Below are 26,157 nucleotides of genomic sequence, written 5' to 3'. Positions count from 1 at the left end.
GGTATACAAGAGACACGTTTGCTAAGCACCCTTGCTAGAGCACTGAAATCAACAATCGCATATTGTTGCGACAGCAATTGTATGGACACTCAAGGCGCATTTCTGCCGTTGCGTCGCCGCGAGGTTCCGTACGACGTCCAAAGGCGATATAATGGTCGCCGCGCGCCGTAGGCTGTATGTGCGAGTGAAAGCGTACGAGGGTGAGTTGGAGATTGTGGCTCAATCTGACGCACGCAACGGAGGAAAGCGAGGACGGAGCGCGCCGTCTTCCATCGCGCACAAGGCTTCTAGGGGAGGGGAGGGTAGGAGGAGTGTGTTTTACTCCAGGCGGCCCAGGGCGGCCGGGGAGCACACGGCGGCAGCGGGTCCGGCCGGGCCGCAGTATCTTGAAAGCCATCTGCGACGAGTACAGAGAACTGCGCTACGCTGTGATTTCGCGGCTTACTTCGCGTTTTTGCGAACGGCAGCACAAAGGTCGATTTGCTCGCTGCTGCGGCCGCGTTTCCTCACTGCAGCCTTTTGAAAGCGAGTTTCTGCGCTCGTACAGACGTGTTCATATTTTCTTGTGCGTGCGTGGCACCATGCTTGTTATCAGTTGGAATGCCTATGTTTACAAGTTTATACGACCGATAAAGCTACTATGCTTACTTCGTATAGCTGTCCACTAATTTGCTATTGCAATCGATGCTTTCCCTTTCGGGCAGAACTGCAACTTTTTGCATAGATAACTTTGTGATGAATGCTCCTCTATACCTAACATCAACAGAGGACGCTGTTTGCTAATTACCCGCAGAAGCATTCATATTATGCCACTTCCCTTCACAACTTGAAACCAAACGGCAAAGAAAGCTAAAAATTGCAGGGCTCTATGGCGGACCTTTTGGAGAACAGTCAACTAAAGTTGCATCGTTTTCAAAATACTGAGTATGCAACTTCGGAACAAAAAAAATTGTCGCATTCGTTATCGTCCTAACAATTTTGCGAACCGTCGTTATTGGTAATTGCTGAATTTATAATACATCTTGGCCATGTTTCCTGAATCCTTGACTGTGGCGGCTCTGCGGTGCTGCAGTAATGCAACGCGTACCGAAGTTTCGTACCAAAATTGAGCTCTATTCGTGAACGGATAGAACCGGGTGCATCCTACCATCACTGCAAAAGTACGTGACGTCAATATATTGATGTTCGAGGCTGGCCAGCTCTCAAGATGTGCCATTTTGAATCAGTCAAATAACAATTCTCGTGACGCAGATGTCAACTCCACGGCTCGTTGTCGGCTCGCCTTGTCGTCCGTTAGACTGCATTTCCGCACCGAGAAAGGTCACTTTGATTTTTCGGCTCGCACTACGAACAATTCTTGCATTTCACTTCTGTGCGTGTTGGAGAACGGAGGACCGCATCAATCCTTTACGTGAACGTGGACGGGAGGGTTGCCTGTAAAAATCTTAAGGTGAATTGAACGCATTTACTCAAACAATACTTAACCCTATTTGCTGATCTATAGCGCCAAAGTAATACACTTTGCTCGTGGGAAGATGTCGCTAGTAGCAAATAGTCAACTTCATAATTGTCGCGGTGCAATGCCATGGAACCCGTGTGTGCGTTTTCATACTAAAGTCGTCATAGTGCGGAGAAAAAATTAAATTGATATATTCTGAGCTGAATGTTTAGCATTAAATTGCATTTTAATATTTGTTATATATGGCGCGGTATACAATATTGCTCCTGAGAACATATATTAACGTTTTACCCTAGCTTTATGCTTTCATGTTTTCCTGCGATGCGGATATGGAGCGTACGCAGGAAGGCCGTTTGCTTTGCGCATGTTAAAGGGATTACGTGCAGTAAGAATTCCTAGAATTCCTAGATTGGATATTGAAATTAAATGTTACTTTACAGCGGCGAAGCCAAGAAGATGCCGTTTTGTTCGTATTAACGATGTCGAGGTTTATGGAGCAGCACGATAACTTGAAATTTGGAAAATGCTTATGACGAGGAATGTAGCTGTCAATAATCTTTCCTAGGCAGTAATTTGATGCAAGCAGTTAAGCAGCTTGTGAGGGCAAAAAAAAATTTTTTTTTTCGATCAAAGATGGATCTGTCCTTGTTCGAAGACATTTTTTAAGTGTTAGGCTTAGCATCAAAAATTAAATTAAATAATAGCGTTTTCCGTGCAAAAACCGCGATCTGATTATGAGGCACGCCGTAGTGGGGGACTCCGGAAATTTGGACCACCTGTCGTTCTTTAACGTGCCCCTAATCTAAGTACACGGGTGTTTTCGCATTTCGATCCGCTGTGGCCGGGATCTGATGCCGCGACCTCGTGCTCAGTGACTAAGCACGAGGTCGCGACACTAAGCAACTAAGCACCATAGTCCAACTTACACCATAGTCACTAAGCAAGCACGGCGGGTGGCTTAGCATCAGAAAAACACATTCAATTTCAGCCACTCAGTCCGATGTCTCGCCGACATTCCGCCTATAATGTGATGCTAGCCCACGAGTGATGATATCTTTATCGCTAACGTGCAGCGCTCCATTAAAAAAAAAAAAAATCTGGGGTTTTACGTGCCAGAACTAACATCTGATTACGACGCGCGCCGTCGTGGGGGACTCCGGCTTAATTTCGACCAGCTGGAGTTCCTTACAGTGTACCTAAATACACCGGCGTTCTCGCACTTCACGCCTATTGAAATGCGGTCGCCGCGGCCGGGATTCGAACCCACGCCCTTGGGCTTAGCAGCGCAGCGCCATAGACGCTATAGCCACCGAGGCGGGTCAGTACCACATTTGAGGCAACTCAACCCTGTCTTTTGGCTTTCGCAAGGTACTTTGGCCAGGAATCGCGAAGAGCCGTCGTTTTCAGTAACATTGTAATGTACCGCAACTGAGATCCAGGAATTTCTGAGGATTTCTGCACTATCGTGAGCAATATCATCGGGAAGACAGGAGCGCGTGCCAGATAGCCTCGAACCCTGCTATGGGCGATACGTGGCGGCCGCCGTCAGAAAAAACAAAAAAAAAGGAAAGGAGGGCGCTGTCCTAATAACTGCTGGCTCTCCCACTATGCGTCTCTTTACACAAAGTGCGGAACTTCGCATCGCCAGCGAACGTTGACAAATCTGTTTGATATTGCGGTTGCTGATAACTTTGTGCACCGAAGCGTGAACAAACGTAAACATTGGAGAGCTATTTCCCTGGAAAATCTGTCCATCTGTCTGGAACGCGTGACACGATGCGCTGCATAAGATATACATCGCGTCCTATGGACGGATGTCTGAAAATACCTGACGCTAAACGCAGGAACGGGCGCCTGAGACGTGTGCTCTCACAAGAAAAAAAAGAAAAAGAAAAAGAAGGAATCGCTTAAAAACACTCGCTGTAAGTTACTGTGCACGTAACCATCTTATCGGCTATGGGCGGCCAGTGAAATGTCGTAAGCTGCTGTTTTCGACCAACGCAGGCGCGGTGGGAGTGCCAAAAGTTAGCGGAAGAGCGTCCCCATTTACCCTCTGTTTTCGACAGCGCCGTCTGCGTATCGCTCTAACTCGGTGTCGAGGCTATTTGCCACGCGTTCGCGTGTTCCCGCTCACATTGCTCGCGATAGTACATCATCAAATGCGCGTCAACGTGAGAAGAACAATTTACGATTAATACATGTCGCGTTAGGTATTCAGATCTCTCAAAACTCATGCATGCTATCACTTTACGACACCGAGCAAAGTTCTTAGCGCACTTGTAAAAAATAAACTTCGCGCGTTCAAGCTTACTAAAGCCTTTGCTTTTTTTCCTTGCAGAAGCCATGCAGAAGGAGCCTCTGCTGTTGCCGTTACTCTTAGCTACAGTTTTGGGTGCAGCCCGCGAAAGAGAGCAGAACGTCACGGATGCAATCTGCGTGTTTCAAGCAGGCAATGCAAGCGGTTACGTTTCTTTTCACCAGGTTAGTTGGCACGCAGCGGAAGATTTCAACGTATAATCGGTAACTGAAGGAATCCTCCAAACAAAGGGAGGGAAAACGAGATGAAACAGTGCATAAAGAATGCATCGGATGTTAGGAAACACAATCTAATCGTCCAGCGGCTACAGCAATCCTTAAAGACGTGACGGTTGTTCATGCATACAGCTGTTTTCTTAAAGGGCCCCTCACCAGGCCCCATAGCAAATTTTGGTCATACGCTGGATGTTGTTGCGTGTCCTCTAGGGAGCGTTCTGCCGCAAAACATTTTCAAGTCGGCTCATTAATAGCCGAGATATATATACTTCAGTGCCGCGAACCCATGATTTCAGCAGGCGGGCTCCACTATATAGCGAGACTCTCTCTCCCCCACTCGCCTCGCCTAGCTTCTTCAAGCGAACTTCCTTCCCTGCGTTCTCCCATGTCGGACCTCGAGGATCGTGTGACACATACGTCACGGGCCCCGCCTTCACTTTTTTTTCGCCTCGCTTTTTTTTTTCGGCGATGCGCACTTTCGCTGGCGGCGTTGCGCGCCAGCTGTTATCATTTCGCGCAGCGCACGATTTTGCGCGCTGTGCACAAGGACACATGACTAGGGGTATAATTAAGTGCTACACGAATACTGAGGCATAACAAGCGGATCGCAGAGCATGAGCACGCGCTGGAACACGGTAGAAAATGGCGTAGTTTCGGTACCTGCGCACGTCACCGCACGACCGTGGGAACAAGCAGACGAAGCGGAAGTACATTTCTCCTGCTTCGGTGCGAAGTAAAGCAAAAAACAAGCAAACATTCCGTTTGTGTGTTTTACCATTTCTCTGAATTTCAATTCGTCAATTCAAGCAACAGATCACGTAAATAACAGATGGTGCATTGAATAATTCTCGAAGCCACGTGTCATCACGAGCAACGTCACACTGCGGACCCGAGTACGTAGGCGCAGGGACGCGACTACGTCATCCTCCGGCCTGGAGCACGGCGGCCGCGAGCAGAAGGAAAAACTGCGTTCGGTTTGAAATTTCATATCTTTCCTCGGCGCGTAGCGATGTAATACTTTGCAGAGATGATTGTTATCACGCAATGTATGCTCTGCGCTTGTCAGCTCAATATGGCCAGACCTGGTGAGGGGCCCTTTAAACACTTATATGCACAGATAGACGGACAGAAACTGGCTTCTGTGTATGAAACGGCAGCCGCTGGATGAAGGTGATTTTAATAAGAAGGTTCAGTTTAACATGCATGGGCTAATAACTTTCCACTAAACGCAGCTTCTCGTCTTCCGCACCCACAGGATCCCGACAGCAAGAATGTGACCGTCTTTGGCAACATAACCAACATACCGGATGGGAAGCATGGTTTTCACGTTCACGAATACGGCGACTTGTCGAACGGTTCGTAACATAATTCCCCTATTCTGCCGTAGCATGAGATTCTCACTCACAAAACACGCTGACATCCTTATGTTGAACATCATAGTGCTGTTTCAAAGATGACTCATACACTCTTGATTCTATGCCATTATATTTAGCCATGATATCGTTCTTGTGTTGTTTTCCACTGTGTCCATAGATTAAGTCATTATATCGGCCTTTCTACCACTATTATTTCTGCTCTGTGTTAATGATTTATTACCACGTCTAATCCTCGAGCAGCATGGTATAATACCCATATGAAACGGCTTTATAATCTAAAAAAGAAGTCTCTATGGCTTGGCCAAATTATCATCCTCAATGTAGCGCTCGACAGCCTACAAATCTGAATTTGATGCTTACATCGCAGCATTAAATGAAGCTAAAGATAATTTCATGTCGAATACCTAACCGTCAGTTCTGACATCTAGTGTTCGAAAATTTCAGCGTATGATTAAACCCAGTCTTGATAACTCGATTCCTTTGGCAGATACAGCTGGCAACTCCGTTCCACTTAACCAATGTGCTACCACTCTAAATGACACCTTTTCGAGAAATTTCTCAGTGGTTACAAACACTCATCTTCCAGACATTTTTCATTACAGTTACCCATTCATGCCTCCCATTATTGTCAACACGCCTGCAATTAGGAAACTCTTGAACAACTTTGAACACCATTCGTCCCCAGGATCTGATTCTATTGATTGCAAGCTTTTTTGAAAAATACTTGTGTTTACAGTTCAATCACGCTAACAACAACATTTCAGCAATCACTTGACACATCAACTCTTCCAGCTCAATGGAAAATTGGGCAGATGATTCTAATCTTCCCATCGGGCAATAAAAGTTAACCAATTGTCCGCCCATTTACATTACTAGTACATGCTACAAACTCTAACACATCATATTCTCGAACCTTGCCACCTTTCTTGAATCTAACTCCTTTTTCTTACGAAATCAACATGGCTTTCGGAAATCATTTTCGTTCGAAAGACAGAGAATATAATTTGCGCATACACTACACTGCATTCTTGATTGTTCTGCTTTAGCTGACTGTGCTTACTTCGATTTTTCCAATGCGTTCGAGAAGGTCTCCCACATACGTCTATTTCATAAACCTAATCAGCTTAATATTGATAGTAGTCTTATGGTTTGTGGATCAAAGATTTCTTTTCATATCGTTCCCAATTTGTTGCAGCCAATGAACATTGCTTTAACCAATGTCCTGTTCAATCTGGAGTGCCACAACGCTCCGTATTAGGCCCCTTCTTTTTCTCATTTACATTAACGACCTTCCTTTTCTAGTTTCTTCTAATATTAATTTTTTCGCCGACAACTGCGTACTTTTTCGTGAAATAGTTACAGATAACGATGCTAAGATTCTTCAGCCATACCTAAATTCTATATCTAACTGGTGCAATACTTGGCTAATGGAATTAAATATTGTCGTGATACAGAAGAGAACGTGCAGACAAAAGACCATGACGAAGAAGTCTTGTTGTTGCTGGGGCGCTTCGGCCTCCATGTTCTAGTGTCAGCTGGTGCCTTCAGCATTCGCCTTGCATAAACAACATTCGTGCTTGCCTCCGCCTTGCAACATTTTGGTTGAGGTGCGGGGTACTAACACGGAGCTCCGCAGTGGTCGCCGCGTGAGGCCTGACACGATGATCGACAGGCAAAGCGCCACAATGACCGATCGCCCACCTCCGGTGCCGCATACTCTGACCTCCGACGTGTTGTCCCAACCGCGAGACCCAGGGACTTCCAATAGCATCGATGGTACGGACGTTGAAGACTGGATTTTCTGGTACAAGCGTGCACGCGAAAATAATCGGTGCGTTCCAACGCTAGTGTTAGCGAATGTGATATTCTACCTCGCAGACACAGCGCTAGCATGGTACGAAACCCACGAACACGTCATAACGAGTTGGGACGTCTGCAAGTAGAAGCTTCTAGATCTCTTTGGTAAGCCTTTTGGCCATCAGCTGGTAGCGAAAAAGGAGATATCGACCCGTGCTCAAACGTCGACAGAATAAAGATATCAAGATAAACAAGATAATCAAAATGTACTCGCGCTCTGTCGTAAAGTTTACAAAGACGTGAACGAGGCCAACAACGTTGGCCACATTTTTAAGTGCATAGCAGATGACGCATTCAACCTGCTTATGTGCAAGGACTCTGACTCGTTGGAAGCGATCATCTAGAGTGCCGCAATTTTGAAATGATGAAGAGTCACCGCATTACGCCGTACTTCAACAGGCTATCAAATACACCTTTGACTTCTACGTGTGAGGAACAGCCACGTGGACCTCCTCTGTCTGGACAAAAAAATTTGACGCGGTTAATTCGTCGCGAAATCGAAGCCATGTCTCCCGCCTGTCCTCGTCAGCATTGCCCAGACAACACATGTTCTTTCTCGCTTGTACAGGCCGTTGTCATACAAGAGACGGCAAATCTAGGCCTCCCGTCTCTGCCCCATTCATGATGCCGCTGCCAGTCCGGACCGGCCCTGCCCAACCACTGCTTCCCCGTTTTCAGCGGTTCGAACTCGTCATCGTAATCCTGTCGACTGGAGAACACCGCACCATAGACCGATTGGTTTCGATTGCTCGCGTCTTGGACATACCGCTCGTCATTGCCCCAATCGTTGGTAACCGCCCTCTAGGTGGAGCTTCCGGTCCGACCATACAGATCAAGGTGCTCCCCGTTTCTCTGTGCATCCTTCATCTACGAATACCGACAAAATACCTACGACCTTGCGAACAAGCCGGTCACCATCACCCCTAAGTCGTCGGTCTCGTTCGCCGCAGGCCCGCCGCTCTTCTTCGCCCGCGTTCGTGCCACAGGAAAACTAGTCGGCGCAGCTCCCGAAGGTGACGCTGCATCAACGACCCGACGTGTAAATCCTTTGATTCCATTGCCTGCTCTTGGAAGTATATTAGACGTTGAGGTGGATGGAGTCTCAGTCAAGTCCCTCGTCGACACCAGTGCACAGATGTCTGTAATGAGTGCCGCCCTTTGCTAAAAACAGGTGTCATCCCGCCGCCTTGCGTCCCTGGACGGCGCTGAATCATCCACACGGGGTAAATCTGCGACTGCTTAGCCACTTCGTGGTCTGCTCCTGGCATCGGCAAAATCACCACTGGAGATCGCTGCTATCGCGGCGCGCCCTATAAACAAGCCAACATCGACGCCTGCTCTTCACTGGCAGCAGCGGCATTGCATGACCCATATCTAAGCCTGAATCCTCAGTTTGCGCAGGTATTCCCAAGTTTCTCTCCTATTCCTTTTTTTTCTGCCACTGCTGCTGCGGTCATCAACCATTTCCAAAGCCCTAACTTTGAATAAAGAAAGGGACTGGATGTTCCTTTGCACGGACAACTGCAAAATCAAGGCTAGGAAGATTTGCGCATTCTAGACGAAACTGACCTAACCAAAATAGACTAGAGCTCATTGTTTAACCAATTGACATAACAATTATGGTTTCCCTACTGAAACCCCATCAAGTGAATTCCTTTGTAAGCGGATTTCATCCCATCATTCATTTTAACGCGAGCAGTCTTCGTAAGCACTTTGAAGCAATCGATAATTTCCTCGCATCGCTATCTAGTTCGCTTTCACTAATTTCCATTACTGAAACTTGGTTTATCTGACGACGACAAAAATTTGTATTGCTTCCCTAACTATAAATTGGAATACTGCAATAGATTAACGAGCAGTCACGGTGGTGTGGCCATATATATTTCTTCTAATATTGTTTGTCGAAGATGACACGACCTACCTTTAACCACTACAAATTGCAATTCTGTTTGGGTTGAATTCAGTAACTGCTTTCTTGCTCAGGACAACAAGAACTTCGTATTCGACCAATGCCAGCGCAAGAACAATGGCGGTAAATTACTACGAACGTTTTCTGAACTCTTTCTGGTCTATCACTGTGGTATTTGAAAATCACATTCCACACCACCAGTGCGTATTGGAGTTGGGGAAGACATATAGCCTGATACATTAGGAAAGGAGTGTGAGATTTCAATTCGCGTGTGAGGCGCTAAACAGAACCTAGAGAGCGCAGACCACGCATAGCAATGGGTTGAGTATGAGAGGAAAAGCTTGACGGGGAATTAAAAGAATATGCCTAGATTATTCACCTCCGCAACTCTATTAAGCGGAAAGGAGTCCACAAATTAAGAGAACAGAATACCTTCGGTTTTGCGAGTAAAGGTCGTAGTTTTGGCCTTAGGAGCGTTGAGGCTGAGACCTTTATTTTTGCCCCAATCTGCAAACGCCAACAGATCAGACGGAAGAATTCGATAGTCATAAATAGTTGAAATATCTGTAAATCTCGATGCCATCGGTAATTTGAAGAAAGGATGACTTCCGCTTAACGGAAGAAATATCGTTGACAAATGCCAAGAATATGAGTGGACCTAATACGAAGCCTTGAGGGACACCACTAGTGGCCTTGTACAGAAAAGATGGCTTCATTGACGCTTGGAGAAGAGGACCTCTCCAGAAGATAGCTGCGAACGGGAGAAACAACTGAAGATTGCGCACTATGACGCGTAAACTTTACAAGAAGCATTGGACGACTGACCACGTCAAAAGGTTTGCTGAGGTCGCAGTACACGGCATCCACTTACCCACCTCTGGAACACTGACGCAGAGAACTGACATGAAGCTCGCAAGAATGGTGACTGTTGAGCCACCACCGACAAATCCGTGTTGGTTTGCAGTTAACAAGTTCTTTGCACTAGAAGGCACAATGGTGTCAAGGGAAACCTTAAAAATCTTGGATGTGGCACTGAATGTGAAATCGGCCTGTAGTTTGAGACATTTGTATTGTAGCCAGAGTCAAATACAGGTAAAACACGAGTAGTTTTCCAAATGCGTAGAAAAGTGGAAAAATTTACACAGTTATGGAGAAATAGATGTAAATGCTGGCGCAAATATGTTGCCATAAGCTTTTAAAATGCCCGATGGAATGTCATCTGGCCCACAAGACAATGAGGATTTCAAACGTCGGATCCATTCATGGATGAGCTTCCTAACTAGGCATCCAAATTGACGCCTGCTGCTGACAGTACTGCCGTTGATATCAGATGTTCTCTATATTGAAAAGTGAACAGCAGAGCAGTCAGCAACCACTCAGACTTCCACACCACTAGAGTCAAGCAGGCTAAAAGACTATCCGCGTTCACTGGAGTGATTCCGCATATATTTCCACATACCGTTCAGAGGCGCTCTTTTCCAGGAACGCGGTATACGAATGGTGATCTTGCTTTTAGAGACGTTTGCAAGCAGCTCTAAAATGGCGGAATTGCTGCCCCCAGCTATTTATTATCTTGTGAGTGTTCACCATCTACGTGCGCACAATTTTTATGCTTCAAGCATTTATCAGTTCAAACGAGAACCAATGAGGATACTTCGAGCTCATAGATACACACTGGGGAATATATGTCCGCACGGCATGAATGATAAGTTGCGTGACTTGGCGAACCTGCTGTTCAGAATTCACAGTGCTTGTAACCTGAGACCAATCGGCGTTGGAAAAGTCGCATAAAATAACGTTGTTGCAACGAGTGAAAGCAAAGTGAGGGAATCTCGTGGTATCGCTAGAAGTGCTGTGTGTAAGGGCAGGCACAAAGGCCGGCCGTCATTTCTAGTGGCGAACTAAACTTGTCGGGACTCACAAGAGCAATGTCAGACTGGGAAACCTGTACATCCTGTGCGTTCGTAAGAAATAAGTCTAACAGGTTACTACAATTCATGATCGAGTTATGCTGCTGAACAGAATTATTGATAATAATATTAACGATAATAACAATAACAACCTGTCTTAAAATCCGTACTAATCATTCTACAGTCCTATTGGGTAAGGTTACTTTCCTTTTTGTCACCATAACTGAAAATCTTGGTCCTGTGGCTTTCTATAGGACCGAACATCAGCGACATAGTACATATGTTCTTCGACAAAAAAAAAAAAAAAGACAAGACAAAAAAACAACAACTTCCCGCACGATTTTGGAATCGGTGTGTTATAAAGGCCCCATTGGGAATTCTCCCACAAACTTTTCAGCTGCATGAACACGATCACGCAAGAACACGGAAATATTCTGCGAATGGCAAGCATTAGTCTCTCCATTAGGCCTCATTGGTAACAGCTCACTTGATGAAGAAATCTTGCTGGAACCATGACTGACCTCTACATCAACTACGCGAGCAGCCCATGTGGTCTATGGTGTTTGAGCAATGCAGGTTTAGACTGGCAGCAATGAACGGGCCTTCCGGGCAAGAGTATGCATATATAGGTTCAGGTGCTAGAGCGAATAAAAGCTTAGCAAGTTGGCAGGGACACAGGTTAGTGAAATACAGTCGTGTGAGGACGGAGGCAAAACAAAACGAAAAGAGCAGCACACACGCCGTTTGTGTCGACCTTCTTATTCCTTGTGACCTCCTTGTTTGGACGCCTGCCTTTCTTTAACATGGATACTCATGTGCCTACTGCAAATCCTGAGCGTTATTCCTCATATGCCTATGCATGCCCTCTTCCCGTGTTGTCAGAATGTAGTAACAGGCTAGACATATTTCACATCAGCCTGTCCTCTGCTTGTCCTCAAATACATTTTTCTAGAATCCTGTATCTCTCAGCGTGATAAGCTGAGTATACTAACCGCACTATATCATAATTTTGCTACATCATCTGGTGATCGGATTCTTGTACAAAAGAAAGTGCCGTCTTGCAGAAGCAAGACGGCACTATATCACGAGAAGCGCTACAGGTGGCAAGAACTTTCGAATTTGACAAAACGTACCTTACGACGCCTTTAAGGGTATGAAGGTGTTGAGAACAGAATGATACTGCTTCGGCCAAGGAAAAACCAATGCGTTTGGGATAGTATGTAATAAACAAAGGCTTTTAAATGCAATTAGCATTTTTGTGCGAGTGCTCTTATAAATGCATGGCTTTTTATTAAATCAATTTGTGGCTGTAAGTTATGCCGCTACTCTATATTTACCTTCCTCCTGTTCATATGTACACTTTATGGGCCATCTATTGCCGAACAACGGCTTCTTGTTGCTCCACCGGTGGTATTTAGACATTTATGCTCCTGGTAATTTCCTCAGCGTCGAAGAGAAGGAACGCTCTTGTGTGGGCCTTGTGTATAGCACAAACTGTGAAGCGCTGCCGCGGCGGCGCCGGCCGCGGAAGGATGGATGGATGGATGTTATGAGCGTCCCCTTTGGAACGGGGCGGTGGGTTGCGCCACCAAGCTCTTACTATTATACTGACTAATGCCCTACCTAGGTTAAACAATGAAAAAAGAAAAAAAAAACACTATGAACTACCACGCCAAAATTTTCTGATACCCTATTGCGATCTGTGCTTTTGTACGTCTCCGTCTTTTGTCGTTTCCGTACTTTTCTTCCACCAATCCTCCAATCGCCTCTTACTAATGCCTATTACGGACATGTTTGCTTTACCACTGCTCCCGCTGAACCCAAGGGCTTCAAGGAGGCCAGTGGTGCCTAAATCGACCGCTGGGTAGACGTCTTCACATTCTAATAAAACACGCTCCGTCGTTTCCCTAGCTTTACCGCAGCAAGCACATGCTTCTTCTTCCTTCAACAAGGGACTGAGGCACCCCTGCCTCAGTCCCTTGTTGATATGAACTTTCTCCTCGCTCCTCATCCCTTCCCATTCAACACAAACGGTATTTTCTAGGTAAATCTCTCAAAAGCTGTAGACAATCGTTACTTAAGCCTTCCCCTTCCAGAATATCCAACAAAATGTTGTGGCCTACGTTGTCGTAGGCTCCTGTAATGTCTAAAAAGGCCACATACAACGGTCTGCTTTCTGCTTTTGATATTTCAATACACTGAGTAAGAACAATCAAGTTATCATCCAAACGCCTACCTATTCTGAAGCCATTCTGAAGCTCTCCCAAAATGCCAATATTCTCTGCCCATGCTTGAAGCTTTAATTTGATTGCCTGCATTGCTAGCCTGTATATTACCGATGTAATGGTCAACGGTCTATACGAGTGAATTCTTTCTCCCCCTTACCTTTATAAATTAAATTCATTTTACTTTGTCGCCAACTGTCTGGTATTCGTCTATCTTTTAAAGTTTTTTCCACTGCTTTCACCAGAGCTTCCTTACTTTTTGGTCCTAGTTCATTTATCAGCTTAACGGGAACCTCGTCTAGCCCTGTGGCTGTGCGCTTAGGAATTTTCTCCTCTGCTTTCTTCCTGTTTAAATTTGTCAGCGCCAGCTTTTTTTCCACTTTGGTCTCTTTCATGCACTTTTTTTCTTCCAATACAACCTCGTTATTGGCTTGGAAAGATTCGGCTGTTACTTTTCGGATGTAATTTATTGCCGCTTGTCCTTCCAGTCTTTTCATCTTCGTCTACGATATGTTGTTGTATTGTTGTTGACTTCCTGCCTAATAATCTTATGTGGTTCCAATATATTCTAGGTGAGGCCTTCTTTTTCTCACGTATTTCTGACAACCAACGTTCACTTTCACCTTTTAATTTTGCTTGCACCAGTATTTGAACCATGGACTTTTTCTCTCGGTATATTTCCCATTTACTGGTTACTTCATCCTGCGGCAACTGCGCCTTCTTTGCCTGCCTGTGCTCTCGAGATGCTTTCTGTCGTTCGGCAATCGCTTCTTGTATCTCCTTGTTCCACCAGCTTTTCGGTTTCTTTTTCCTTTCCAACGAACATGTTGTTGGAAAGGAAAAGGCAATCAATGGTTGATTGCCGGTTTCCAACTTCCCACGTGATCTGCCTTGCATACTTAGGCCCTGTGTTCACGATAACGAGGTTATGTTGCTCACAAAGGTCTGGCATCGACTTCCCGTTATTGTCGGTATAGCCATCTAAATCCTGTATGTGGGCATTCATGTCACCTAATAGGACAATTTCAGCACCATTCCCGAAACCCTTAATATCAGCGCTTATGGATTCCACTAACTCTTTATTCTTCTCTGTGCAATTTTTTGCGGTCCACAAGTACGTAACGCCCAGCCAAGTTTCTGTCCCACTCATTGTACCTGATAACCAAAGATGCTCTTGACATTGTGAATTTACTCTTTTCCATTTGGCTCCCTGATGGATGAACATTCCGACTCCCCCTCCCTTTCTTTCAGACTTAGTTCTGTTGCACCCTTCCCAAACATAATTCTCAATAACTGGCGGCTCTTCTCCGCGATGCGCGGAGGCGAGTGCCACCGTGTGGTTTTGGAAGAAACCCAGCGGCACGCGCGACAAGACCATCACAGCAGCAGCAGCGCCCGGAAAGTCGGGAGAAGAGGCAAAGAAAGCTTCGTTTTAAAATAAGCGCACTATGACAAGCTGTGGCCGGATCGCGAGCGCCTTCCGCGGTGACTGCAGCGGTCGGCGAGCTAGTCCACATGTCTCCATCCCCCGGTTGTTTATGGGTGCGAAAAAGTGCCCTTGTTCCGTGCACTGGATGGAAGTTAATCGGAATCAGCTCGTGGGAAGAGGAAACCGCGACGGCAGGTTCAGTGTTCGCTTACACTTCTACATCACAAGGGATGTTATAGAGGGATCCGAGCTTCGCGGCGCTGCGTGCGTAATCAGGTAAATTGAAGGAATCATTTGACGCCAATTGCTTCGGCCTACATCGCTAACTTGAAATGTAGGAACACATAACTGCACTTATATGACAATTCCATTGAACTTTATAGTGTAAACATGATCCTTAAAGTTTGTAACTAAGAAGTTTGTTTATGTATTTAGTTTATGAATTTAGTTTTTCTTGAAAATGACGTCCGCCTGGATAGATAATTAATAGGTAGTGATGTAATACGAGTAAACTTCGTAGGCTTTTTCTAAGTGTCCGAAGTCAAAAATAAATTAAGAGACACTGTATATATAGACACCTTAAAACAGATCGGTACGAACAACATTGTTCGCTGAAGAAGGAAGTTCTTCGAAGGATGATGGCGTCTGCCGTGATAGCCTAGCGCTATGAAATGTAATGAAGACATCTATGAACGGTTTTCAATGCAGCAGTCCTTCACAGCCTTCCTTTTAGGTGACTGCTTTTGGCTGTCTGACGTTATTCAATAAAATTTCGTCGCCAGGCAGTCGACTTCGTTGTCATCATCTCATCATAATCATTGTTGCGTACAGTTTCTAGCTATGTACAGGGTTCTAGAAGCTTTGCGCACAATCGCACACTTTTCGGGTAGTGCGCGATGTAATTGTTGCCGCAGTAAATGATTTCACAGCAGGAGGAATTTTTTGCTACTGTATTCTTAGCAAAAAAAAATTTTTTTTCCGTTATTTTTATATGGATAGAGAATATAAACGAAAAAAAGAATGCACTCTGGCTCTTATGCTGTTTCTTGAATTGAGATTATTTTTGCAACAGCCTCTATTCCACCTTATTTTTAGGTATGTTTGGAACGTTAACTAGGCATGTACGAAACGTGCAAATACATGTTTCTGTTTCAACCAAGTCCTTATCAAATATTAGTTTTTTTTCTTGGTAATAGTTTCGAAAATTTTCCATTTGGATACGCCAGTGTACCTGAATGTATGATATACCCTAGCATTGAGTGCAGCTGACTCTTTTGCTCCGAGTCCATACACAAAGCTTGCTTCTCGAGCTACCTTCAAATACACATTTGCAAACATACCACACATTCAAAATTTCTCGCATCCTGCAAGTGTTGCCGAGTTTTGTAGCTTATTAGTTTCAATTCTGCTCACAGGTTGCTTGTCGACGGGCTCCCACTATAATCCAAACAACAAGAATCATGGTGCTCCGAATGCGGAAGACCGGTAAGGCATTTGTTGTTTCTTTTGTATCCAGTGAAGAAGTTTGATTTTAACAAATCTTACAGCGGGTTCGGCAATGTTTAAATAGCGCCGAGAAAAAAGACATTCGGATTGAATGTATATTGATGTATTGAGGAGAGACACGTGTTTTTCATTGTAGAAGAATGGCTATTCAGTGCTGGTGAATACCTGTAATTGTGCATTTCGTTAGATTCGAGAACGAAAGAGAAAACACGTTTCAAGTACTGACTTACTTGAATTAGTGACCCCGTGCCGTTGTAATATTGTAATGTATGCATATAAATCTCTTGCTTACCCATTTCTTGTATTGTTAAGTTTATTAAAACGGATGGCAAAACGGATATGACTCGTTACATTTAATAGGCGTGGTGGCGCTCATGTTCAATAAGCATGGGAAGGAAATAATTCTGCACCCATAAAGTACGTGTTAGGATTGCAAAGAACACGGCCAGTACTCCTCACAGCCGTAGGAAATAAGGCTTAAGTACTCCTGGAGGAACATGAGGGGCATAAAGAGACATTATAGATGTTACGACTGTGGCTATACACACGGCACAGGGACTGCTGCGGTGGGCTCACGTTTTTCTCCGACGGTTAAGCGAGAGCAATGGCGTGCCATCCGCGCACGACGCCTAGCTAGGAACCAGGGAGACAAATGAACACGAGTTCTATCCAGTGATAGGGTTCTCACATGGACGTGCCGGCTAATCAAGTTCCGTGCAGTGCAGTGTAGTATTGATAAATGCGGAAGTTTCTCTCTCGCTATGATGTGCAGCTCCCCCCCTGTGTTCTCCATAAGATGGATAGGTGGTGGGCTAGTTAGTATTTCATGATTGGTTAACTACAACGTCGGAATGCCAAGACACGAGAAATTTGACAGCTGCCTGTTCCTCGAACGAGGCGCGCTCTTTGAACCTCCATAAATAAACCGGTTATAATTTTCTTTGAGTTGCACATGGCAAATAACGCAAAGCGATCACATCGCGTCCCGCGTGTATAATGTGGCGCAAGGGGCTAGAGGGCGATTCGTCATGCTGGCATAGCCCGATGGTCTTTGTGCCTTGCATTTGGAGCACGCTAATGATGCTGTCGGAACACAGCCTACATAGGATGCGGCCTGCGCGTTAATCCCTGACGTCAGTACATGTAGCCGTTGGAGCACTGGGGGCCGCACGCATGCCCTTTTTTGAGCAAAGGGTTGTCGTGGATTCTTTTCTTGTGTACTTTAAAGTGTTCTATGCCAGCTGCCGTAGCAGAATGTCGCGCAGAATGAACCACTCAGGGTAAATATAGTGTAAAATGCGAGCTAGACAATTTAACTTGAAGTACAAGACTATACAGACATTTCACGGCCGTCATGGCCAAGACTTCTGGCATACGCGACCGCCATTACCAAGACTGCCTCCGATCGGCACTGTTGACATTTTGTGCTTTGGCTCACGCGGCGTCGTAGCCGTGACGACGTCAACGACGTGTCCTGTAACTGACTGCAGCAAAAGAAACAAAGAGCCAGGCATGATAGCACTGAAGTTGTAACTTGACTCAATGCTCGCGCTCGAGAATGCTATCCGATAGGAGCTGGATGGCATTGGGGCTCGTTTAAACAATACTAATATGAATAATCCGAACAACAGACGCGCTGGCTGTTAGCACTGTTTTAAGTGAACTCTGAACTCAACAGGCAGCTCTCTCTTTTTCTGCTGGTTCATCTTTCCGGATGCTGCTAAAAGCGCACGCCCTGCGTGCACTGAAGGGGAAAAGTGCAGCTGACTGACTTTAAATACAGATACCGGGTACTACGTCTCGGAGGCAAGCAAGCCTGCTTGTACTGTCGCGAGGCCAAATGACAGGCGAACACAAGCAATATTTCAAAGCACGTTTCTTTTCCCGCAGTCCTCAATGTATGCAGGGTGGTTTTTTCCTGTTTTTAGTGGCACCAACCTTTTCGCCTGTGGCAGATAGTGATCTAACTTACTCGATGAGGAACTCGTTACTTCTACTAGAAATCAGAATGTTCAACTGAATAATCAACGTAGTTACATTAATTTACGTTTAATTAATTAGTTTGCGCCACATATCTCATACTACTAATTATAGCCGCTGAATTCGCATGGAGTATCCACTGGGAACGAATTCTCTGGACAGCACCAGTTCCGGGATATTAATTTCCAGAGTGTCCGTCGAAATGCATTGGCGTTCCAGTTACCTTTTTAAAGAAATCGCTGTTTTGTGCATTGAAGCACAAAACTAACTAGAACACCAATGCATTTCGACGGACACATTGAAAATTGATATCTCGGAACTGGTGCTTTCCAGATAATTCGTTCCAAGTGGATACTTCGTGCAAACTCAGCGGCTATAATTAGTAGTATGAGATATGTGGCGCAAACTAATTAATTAAACGTAAATTAATGTAACTACGTTGATTATTCAGTTGAACATTCTGATTTCTAGTAGAAGTAACGAGTTCCATATCGAGTAATTTAGATCGCTATCTGCCACAGGCGAAAAGGTTGGTGCCACTAAAAACAGGAAAAAACCACCCTGCATACATTGAGGACTGCGGGAAAAGAAACGTCCTTTGAAATATTGCTTGTGTTCGCCTGTCATTTGGCCTCGCGACAGTACAAGCAGGCTTGCTTGCCTCCGAGACGTAGTACCCGGTATCTGTATTTAAAGTCAGTCAGCTGCACTTTTCCCCTTCAGTGCACGCAGGGCGTGCGCTTTTAGCAGCATCCGGAAAGATGAACCAGCAGAAAAAGAGAGAGCTGCCTGTTGAGTTCAGAGTTCACTTAAAACAGTGCTAACAGCCAGCGCGTCTGTTGTTCGGATTATTCATATTAGTATTGTTTAAACGAGCCCCAATGCCATCCAGCTCCTATCGGATAGCATTCTCGAGCGCGAGCATTGAGTCAAGTTACAACTTCAGTGCTATCATGCCTGGCTCTTTGTTTCTTTTGCTGCAGTCAGTTACAGGACACGTCGTTGACGTCGTCACGGCTACGACGCCGCGTGAGCCAAAGCACAAAATGTCAACAGTGCCGATCGGAGGCAGTCTTGGTAATGGCGGTCGCGTATGCCAGAAGTCTTGGCCATGACGGCCGTGAAATGTCTGTATAGTCTTGTACTTCAAGTTAAATTGTCTAGCTCGCATTTTACACTATATTTACCCTGAGTGGTTCATTCTGCGCGACATTCTGCTACGGCAGCTGGCATAGAACACTTTAAAGTACACAAGAAAAGAATCCACGACAACCCTTTGCTCAAAAAAGCGCATGCGTGCGGCCCTCAGGGCTCCAACGACTACATGTACTGACGTCAGGGATTAACGCGCAGGCCTCATACTATGTAGACTATACCTACGTAGGCTATATCAATGTACGAATTATAGCCGCTGAGTTCGCACGGTGTATCCACTTGGAACGAATTATCCGGACAGCACCAGTTCCGAGATATTAATTTTCAAAGTGTCCGCCGAAATGCATTGGTGTTCCAGTTACTTTCGTGCTTCAATGCACAAAACAGCGATTTCTTTAAAAAGGTAACTGGAACGCCAATGCATTTCTTCGGACACTTTGGAAATTAATATCTCGGAACTGGTGCTGTCCAGAGAATTCGTTCCAAGTGGATACTCCGTGCGAATTCAGCGGCTATAATTAGTAGAATGAGATATGTGGCGCACACTAATTAATTAAATGTAAATTCATGTAATTACGTTGATTATTCAGTTGAACATTCCGATTTCTCGTAGAAGTAATGGACGTCTCATCGAGTAATTTAAATCGAGGGTTAGAATTGTGCCATTTCCCAAAGGCAATATTTAAAAAACATTTGGTGCATCTAGAAAAAAAAAACACCCTGTAAAAGACAGGTGTGCTTAATTCAGAGGCACTTTCCTTAGGAGCACTACCACATTAAGAGCCTGTTTACGCCGTACTGGTCCCATATAATAGCCCATAATAATAGACGTCTTCATCGCTTAAGCTGGATTCACACGATGGATTGAATGAGGATTTCAGTTTGTGGATTTGATATCATGGAGTCGTGTACGTCAGCCGTTCCCGCAGCGTTCATTAGATTCACACAAAGGAATGCATGATATATGGCCGTAAGCCAAATCACCATTGTGTTCTTCGGCTAGAAATACTAAAATACTGAGGTCGAGATGCCTAAGTCTGACAGCAGTCATCATCAGCTCAAGTCGTTTGAAACGCTTGCAACAAACATGTGTAGCTCGCGCTGTTAGCTTGATGGTCGAGGGTGAAAGAACGCAGGATACCTACGAGCTTGCATACATGTTTTGAAGAGCGAGTCTGGGCTTGATTTGTTCGCGTTGTCCTTTTCGTTTCTCCTCTTTGTTGTGAATACAAGCTGCCAAGTGAATCAATGCACGTCATATGTCACGTAACTCATTTCTCCGTCGTCACGTTCATCGTGTGGATGTAGTCCCGCTATTACCCGCCGCGGTGCCTCAGTGGTTATGGCATTCTGCTGCTGGGCACGATGTAGCGCGTTCGATTCCCAACGGTTGCATTGAGATGGGGCGCAATGCAAAAGTCATTATGTGCTTAGCTTTAGATGTACGCTAATGAACGAGCACATTTTAGAAATTAATCTGGAGCCCCTCAATATGGCGTCCGTCATATAGCCCATGCTTTGCGTTGGTACCTTAGAGACCAAAACTTTTTTTTTTTTACTTCTGGTAATTCCGGCATGGCCGGGTTCATTCCAGTCATGTAGGAGACCTGGGAAACATCGTAGCAGATGACTGTGGTGTCGCAGTAGTTAATCTGACGGACCATCTTCTGTCTCTAAACGGCGAGAACTCCATCATTGGCCGTGCTGTTGTGGTGAGAAGCAGTCATTTTTTAACATACATGGTATTGGTATAGACCCATGTAAACCGCAGTTTCTCAAGTGGTATATTTAATGCTGCGATGAAATCCCCATAAAGTTTAAAGAAAACTTAATATACAGCAAAGAAACATGGAGTGTAAACATTTTTCTACGAGTACCCGTGGGGTTCCTTAAGATCACGTATTTGTATTGATAATGCTACATCTTAATTGTTAACCCGCCATGGTTGCTCAGTGGCTATGGTGTTGGGCTGCTGAGCACGAGGTCGCGGGATCGAATCCCGGCCACGGCGGCCGCATTTCGATGGGGGCGAAACGCGAAAACACCCGTGTACTTAGATTTAGGTGCACGTTAAAGAACCCCGGGTGGTCTAAATTTCCGGAGTCCTCCACTACGGCGTGCCTCATAATCAGAAAGTGGTTTTGGCACGTAAAACCCTATAATTTAATTTTTTAATCTTAATTGTTGATAGACTATGCCATAAAAAATAGTGAAATCACGGTAAAGAACGCCGCTCACTTACCTGGAACGATTGAGGGCTGCATGCAGACGACGCCTGAGCGTGGTTGTGTGTACGAGATAGCACGTTACGTGCCCGTTACCCATAAGCGCGTCCCCTGACAAAGACGCGAGCGACGCGCGGTTAGTTTTGCAAAACGACGATGAATCCGATTGCGGACGTTCATGCAAGCTCCGCGCAATTTCCTATTTAGAGTATATAGTGATGACAGCGTTCTACCATGTACTACCGGAACGACCGAGCGTAGTGCGCATGAGCACTGACGTTCTCGGTAAACAGCTATATGCAAATTGTGAAGATGCACCGATCTGACAGGAAGGACAATTCATTACTTATTCAAGAGTAGCATTTTTCTTGAGATTCATTGCCATTTTAATAATACATGAAGCATCGAATGTTGCGTGAGTTTATAGCAGGCTGCTGAGCGAACAGAGAACAGCTATTGTCCTAATTTTCTAAATGCAAGTTAATACACGGCATCAATTTTTCACCGTAACGGCTGATAGTTGTAGGCGAATTTGAAATGCACGGCTCCGACCAGGTGAGAAATTCCTAGCGTATAGCTATATTGTTGTTCGAGCAGACCTGTGTTGGTCTCCGAAAAGTAGATTATGTCGCAGTGACTTAAGTTTCCCTTGCAAGGTCGAGGTTTTAAGAAGAGGACTCTCGGCCAGTCGGTGGTGCATATTTGACTACGGTGAAGTCCAGTAGACGGGACCAAAGGAAGGCGAGACAAGAAGGGACAAGTGCCCCGACGGTATTTTTAAGACCTGGCCTTGTTAAGACAAAGTCATCTTAATTTAAACGACGAAATGCTTGACCGCACCCTGTGTTCCCACGCACAAAAATCATTAGAGATATGATCCTGTTTCGAAACATTGTGTCTCAAAAGAAAAAAAAAGAGAGACAAATAGGGAAATTAGTATGGAAGAAAGATTGACGCTCATTTAAGCATCCTTACGTGATTTGAATGCGAAAGCATTATGGCTTCTCTATTTGGTTACGCCCATGATACGTGACGTCATAGATTGTCACGTGTCCTTCACAACTCTACCTTAAACCACACTGCAATAATTTGGATAACCTTAATCCACCTTAATCCCCCTTATTTCACCTTAATCCACTCTAATTCACTTTATTCCACCTTAATTCACCTTCATTCACATCACCTTAATTCACTTTACTACACCTTAGTCACCTTACTCTAACTTGTTAATATTTTAATTTACTTTATCTCATTCTAATTCCCCCTAATTCCCTTTTTTACTTTAATTTACACTAATGACTCATAATTATTACTAATTAACGCTGTTATACCACTTACCATCTTTTGTATTACTACTGACATCATACAAGACACTGATGACGTCGCATTTATTGTTGGTACCCCTCGTTGCGGCAAACGCCGGCTTTTCTGCCTCATGGGACATACACGTATAATGCTTTCGCATTGACATACCTATAAGGTATAGTAGTGCTGTTTGCGCGAATACTTTCGCATTTTTTAATGAAAGTGAGCTATGTTCGCCATATCTGCAGCAATTATTCGGCACTATATGATAATGCTTAAGTGTTTTGTTTTCACTACGACTGCATTAAGAACTTCAAAACGAAGTCCATCTTTTTCGTTACGGCGTCGTCCTTCTCGACGTGCCGCTTCACCATGTGGATCCTCGCCAAGCTTTGCCACCACTGCCACTACAGGAATGAAACTCATGCCCCTGCGGCAGTGTGAATTTAGGAGGCGGGATCCCTGACCACTGCGCTATCGCGCAAGGTTCGCGCTAGTGTATTTGTGCGGGCTTTAATACATCATGGAGACTATGGAGAGCCGGCGTCGGAGTAAGTGTTCCGGAGGCCACAACAGGCGCGGACGAAGACGACCGTTCTGTGTATGGCAAATAAAGCTGTCCTCGAAGATCCTACCACTGTTGCAGAAAATGAGTTCAGGCGCAGCACTCGGTGCACTGTATGTCAAATATTGCTTGTAATTATCAGTGTCTATCCAGGACAATCAAAATAACGGCCCTTACTACGTGGCCCGAGTATGCGCGGCTAACAGTATAACGGGACCCAGCAACGCGGCTCGCAATCAGGCGGACAGTTTGGTTAGCCGGAGTTTTATATGTGGTACAAGAGTTTTAAAAAATGACGCTTGCGAAGCGGCCAGCCGTGTAAATGGTGCCTATTTATGTAGTACAAAAGTTCAATATAACGACTCTTCCCATTGGGGCTGCCGGGTAAATGGGTCATTTATACATGGTACAAACGTTCAAAACAACGGTGCTTACTATGCCGCCCAAATATAGGCAGTCCCTAGTGTTGTAAGTGGTTGTTTTTTAAAGAAAATTGTGTGCGACAGTGGTTTATTTTTTAAACAACACAGTGGCGCCATCGCGAGACCACAAGCTGTAGTCGATCTGCGCACCGTGGTATTTCAAGGAACTTACGCACCAGACAAACCGTATAGGAACCGAGGACCGCCGAGTGACAGACGAGCACTGTAACCGCTACACCACAAACGCGTATTTTTTTTACACAGTATTTATTGCAGCGAGTTAACATCGTATGCGCACCACTAACACGGTCGTGTGAGCAGAGTACGTTCATGGGAGATGATTATCTTAGTTGGTTTATCTCTCTGCCGATTCTTCTTTAGATTTCCAGTGAGCGTGGATACTTGCCATATATCAATTAGACACAGTTTCTTTTCGTTGGAAATGGCTTTGTGTATATACCGTGCGTCCAAGCTAACGTTAGCCAAGCCGTTCGACGAAAAATAAGATTTGAAAAGCACGGTGCAAGGTACAATTAGAAGACCTATGGTGCTCGGCCGTTAGAAAACTGACGACCAAGCATCGTAGGTATTAAAATCGTATCTTGCGTCGTGTCTTTTTTAAATCCTTTTTTTTTCTGGTTGAACAGCTTCGCGAACGTTAGCAGAGACGCCCGATATGTCCGAATGGCAACAGTTGCCTGTCCTGCATATAACGGACGTCCCATGCACGTAACTTGAGTCAAGTTTGAAAATATGCAGATGCCACGTAGCTGGAAAGATCGAAGGCAATGTTGTTTGCCTTCGCTTGTATTTTGCATTCCACCTAATTACATAATTAATCTTAATTGTATTATATGAACTTCTCAAATCTAGTTTTAGATGAAAAGTGCCAAGGAGTAAATTGTAGAGCAACTTGAAAAACCCCCGATACAGCTTTCTGTTGGTCAATACGTGCTACATAAAAGTGTTTTTCCGAGCGTGAAAGAAGCCCCGAATACGCGCGAAGTGCCTCGAGCGGCCAGTCGCGCAGCAATTTTTCGTGTGGTCGCGGGCTTCTTTCATGTTTGGAAAAACAATTTTATGCAGCACGTATTGAGCAACATAAAGCTGTATCGGGAGATTTCCATGTTGCTCTACAATTTTCTCATTGACACTTTTCATGGAATTAAATTATTTTCAGTAGTTGATTACCCAAGACAAATTACGTAATTAGCAATCTGCATTCTATTTCACGAAATACCTTGACACTGTTTGCCACAAGCGTACCCGAACACAACAAAGCGCAACAACGCGCTCCAGATCTCAACGCGGTCTCTTGCTACACTCCCTCCGCTTCCCCCTTTCCCTTCTGAAATTTTTTTTCTTTTCTCTTCCTCGTGTCACGTTCTAACGTGCTCACGTTTCCTCTTAAGTTTGCTCCGTGTGCTGCAGCGCCAGAAAACGGAGGGAGAGGGGGATGATAGCGGTCACCGCCGACGGCCACTTAAGTGGCTCTGATTGTTGCGGGGAGGGAGTGGGACAGGGGGTCATACTGGTGGCGGCCGTGGCAATGAAGGTTGCGGGGAGGGAGAGTGAGATGCGTGACTTGCTGTGACGATTATTTATGGCGCCATTTCTGTCACTGCAGCATACATGCGGTTTCCAGGCAAGAGCCTCTTGTGTGCGGCCCAACTGGTCCATGGCTAATGACAGTGTTGAGGGCCGCCTGTATGGGGCTTTTTTTTTTTTGCTAAAACGAAGAAGTGCTGGCTTTGTGCAAGATGTTATCCAGAAATCGACTGAAAGCCTAGAGTCCGCTCACTCTTTTTTTATTGGAACATATTTTCAGGTACACGCAGGCACGGATGATCTCGGCCTTGGCGGTCAAAATGACAGTAAGACAACAGGACACGCAGGAGGCCGCCTAACTTGCTGTGTCATTGGGATTCGGTCAAAATCCCAGAAGTAAAAATATAAAATACATGTAATCTTCTTTACGTTTTTCTCCATTGTGACGTATAAAATGCGTTGAGCAAAAATCAATACATGACAGAAAAGTGAAGTTATTTTGTATTTAAAAGAAATGCTCCGTACAATACAACATGAAACGAAGATCCGGAACAGTTACGTTACGTATAGGCCACATATTCAAGTTTTCTTGGTTTTCGTGGCAACGCAATCCACTTCTATCATGGTGAGATCGACAAAAATGAAAATTGGCTGTGTTAAATAAGCATAACAATAGGAGAGAAATAGAAAAGTTGGCTTATATGAAGTTCATGGTTGGGGGCAGCGCAAGAGACGAAGAGGAAATAATCAAGCT

The 26,157-nt window shown here is 45.0% G+C and overlaps 1 protein-coding gene across 1 annotated transcript; it reads left to right on the top strand.

Annotated features, from left to right (window-relative positions):
• The first annotated feature begins 1,362 nt into the window (after nt 1–1,362).
• On the top strand, nt 1,363–25,827 carry LOC126548490 (superoxide dismutase [Cu-Zn]-like). The gene is made up of 6 exons (XM_050196699.2): nt 1,363–1,450; nt 3,798–3,940; nt 5,247–5,346; nt 16,113–16,182; nt 20,933–21,050; nt 25,684–25,827. Exons 2-6 carry the CDS (start codon nt 3,803–3,805, stop codon nt 25,801–25,803), a joined length of 546 nt encoding a protein of 181 aa, XP_050052656.1. The 5' UTR covers nt 1,363–1,450; nt 3,798–3,802; the 3' UTR covers nt 25,804–25,827.
• Nucleotides 25,828–26,157: the final 330 nt, after the last annotated feature.

Source organism: Dermacentor andersoni, chromosome 1 (assembly GCF_023375885.2).
Source record: "Dermacentor andersoni chromosome 1, qqDerAnde1_hic_scaffold, whole genome shotgun sequence".
Classification (NCBI taxonomy): domain Eukaryota; kingdom Metazoa; phylum Arthropoda; class Arachnida; order Ixodida; family Ixodidae; genus Dermacentor; species Dermacentor andersoni.
Note: the sequence above shows the minus strand (reverse complement) of the source record. Positions and strands in the feature narration are given on the sequence as shown.

Excerpts from the sequence above, each read along its gene's own strand:
- LOC126548490 (XM_050196699.2), top strand. The coding sequence starts at position 3,803 with ATGCAGAAGGAGCCTCTGCTGTTGCCGTTACTCTTAGCTACAGTTTTG. Across the intron at positions 16,183-20,932 it reads GCTCCGAATGCGGAAGACCG|TCATGTAGGAGACCTGGGAA; the intron begins GTAAGGCATTTG and ends GGTTCATTCCAG. Across the intron at positions 21,051-25,683 it reads TCATTGGCCGTGCTGTTGTG|GTACACGCAGGCACGGATGA; the intron begins GTGAGAAGCAGT and ends ACATATTTTCAG.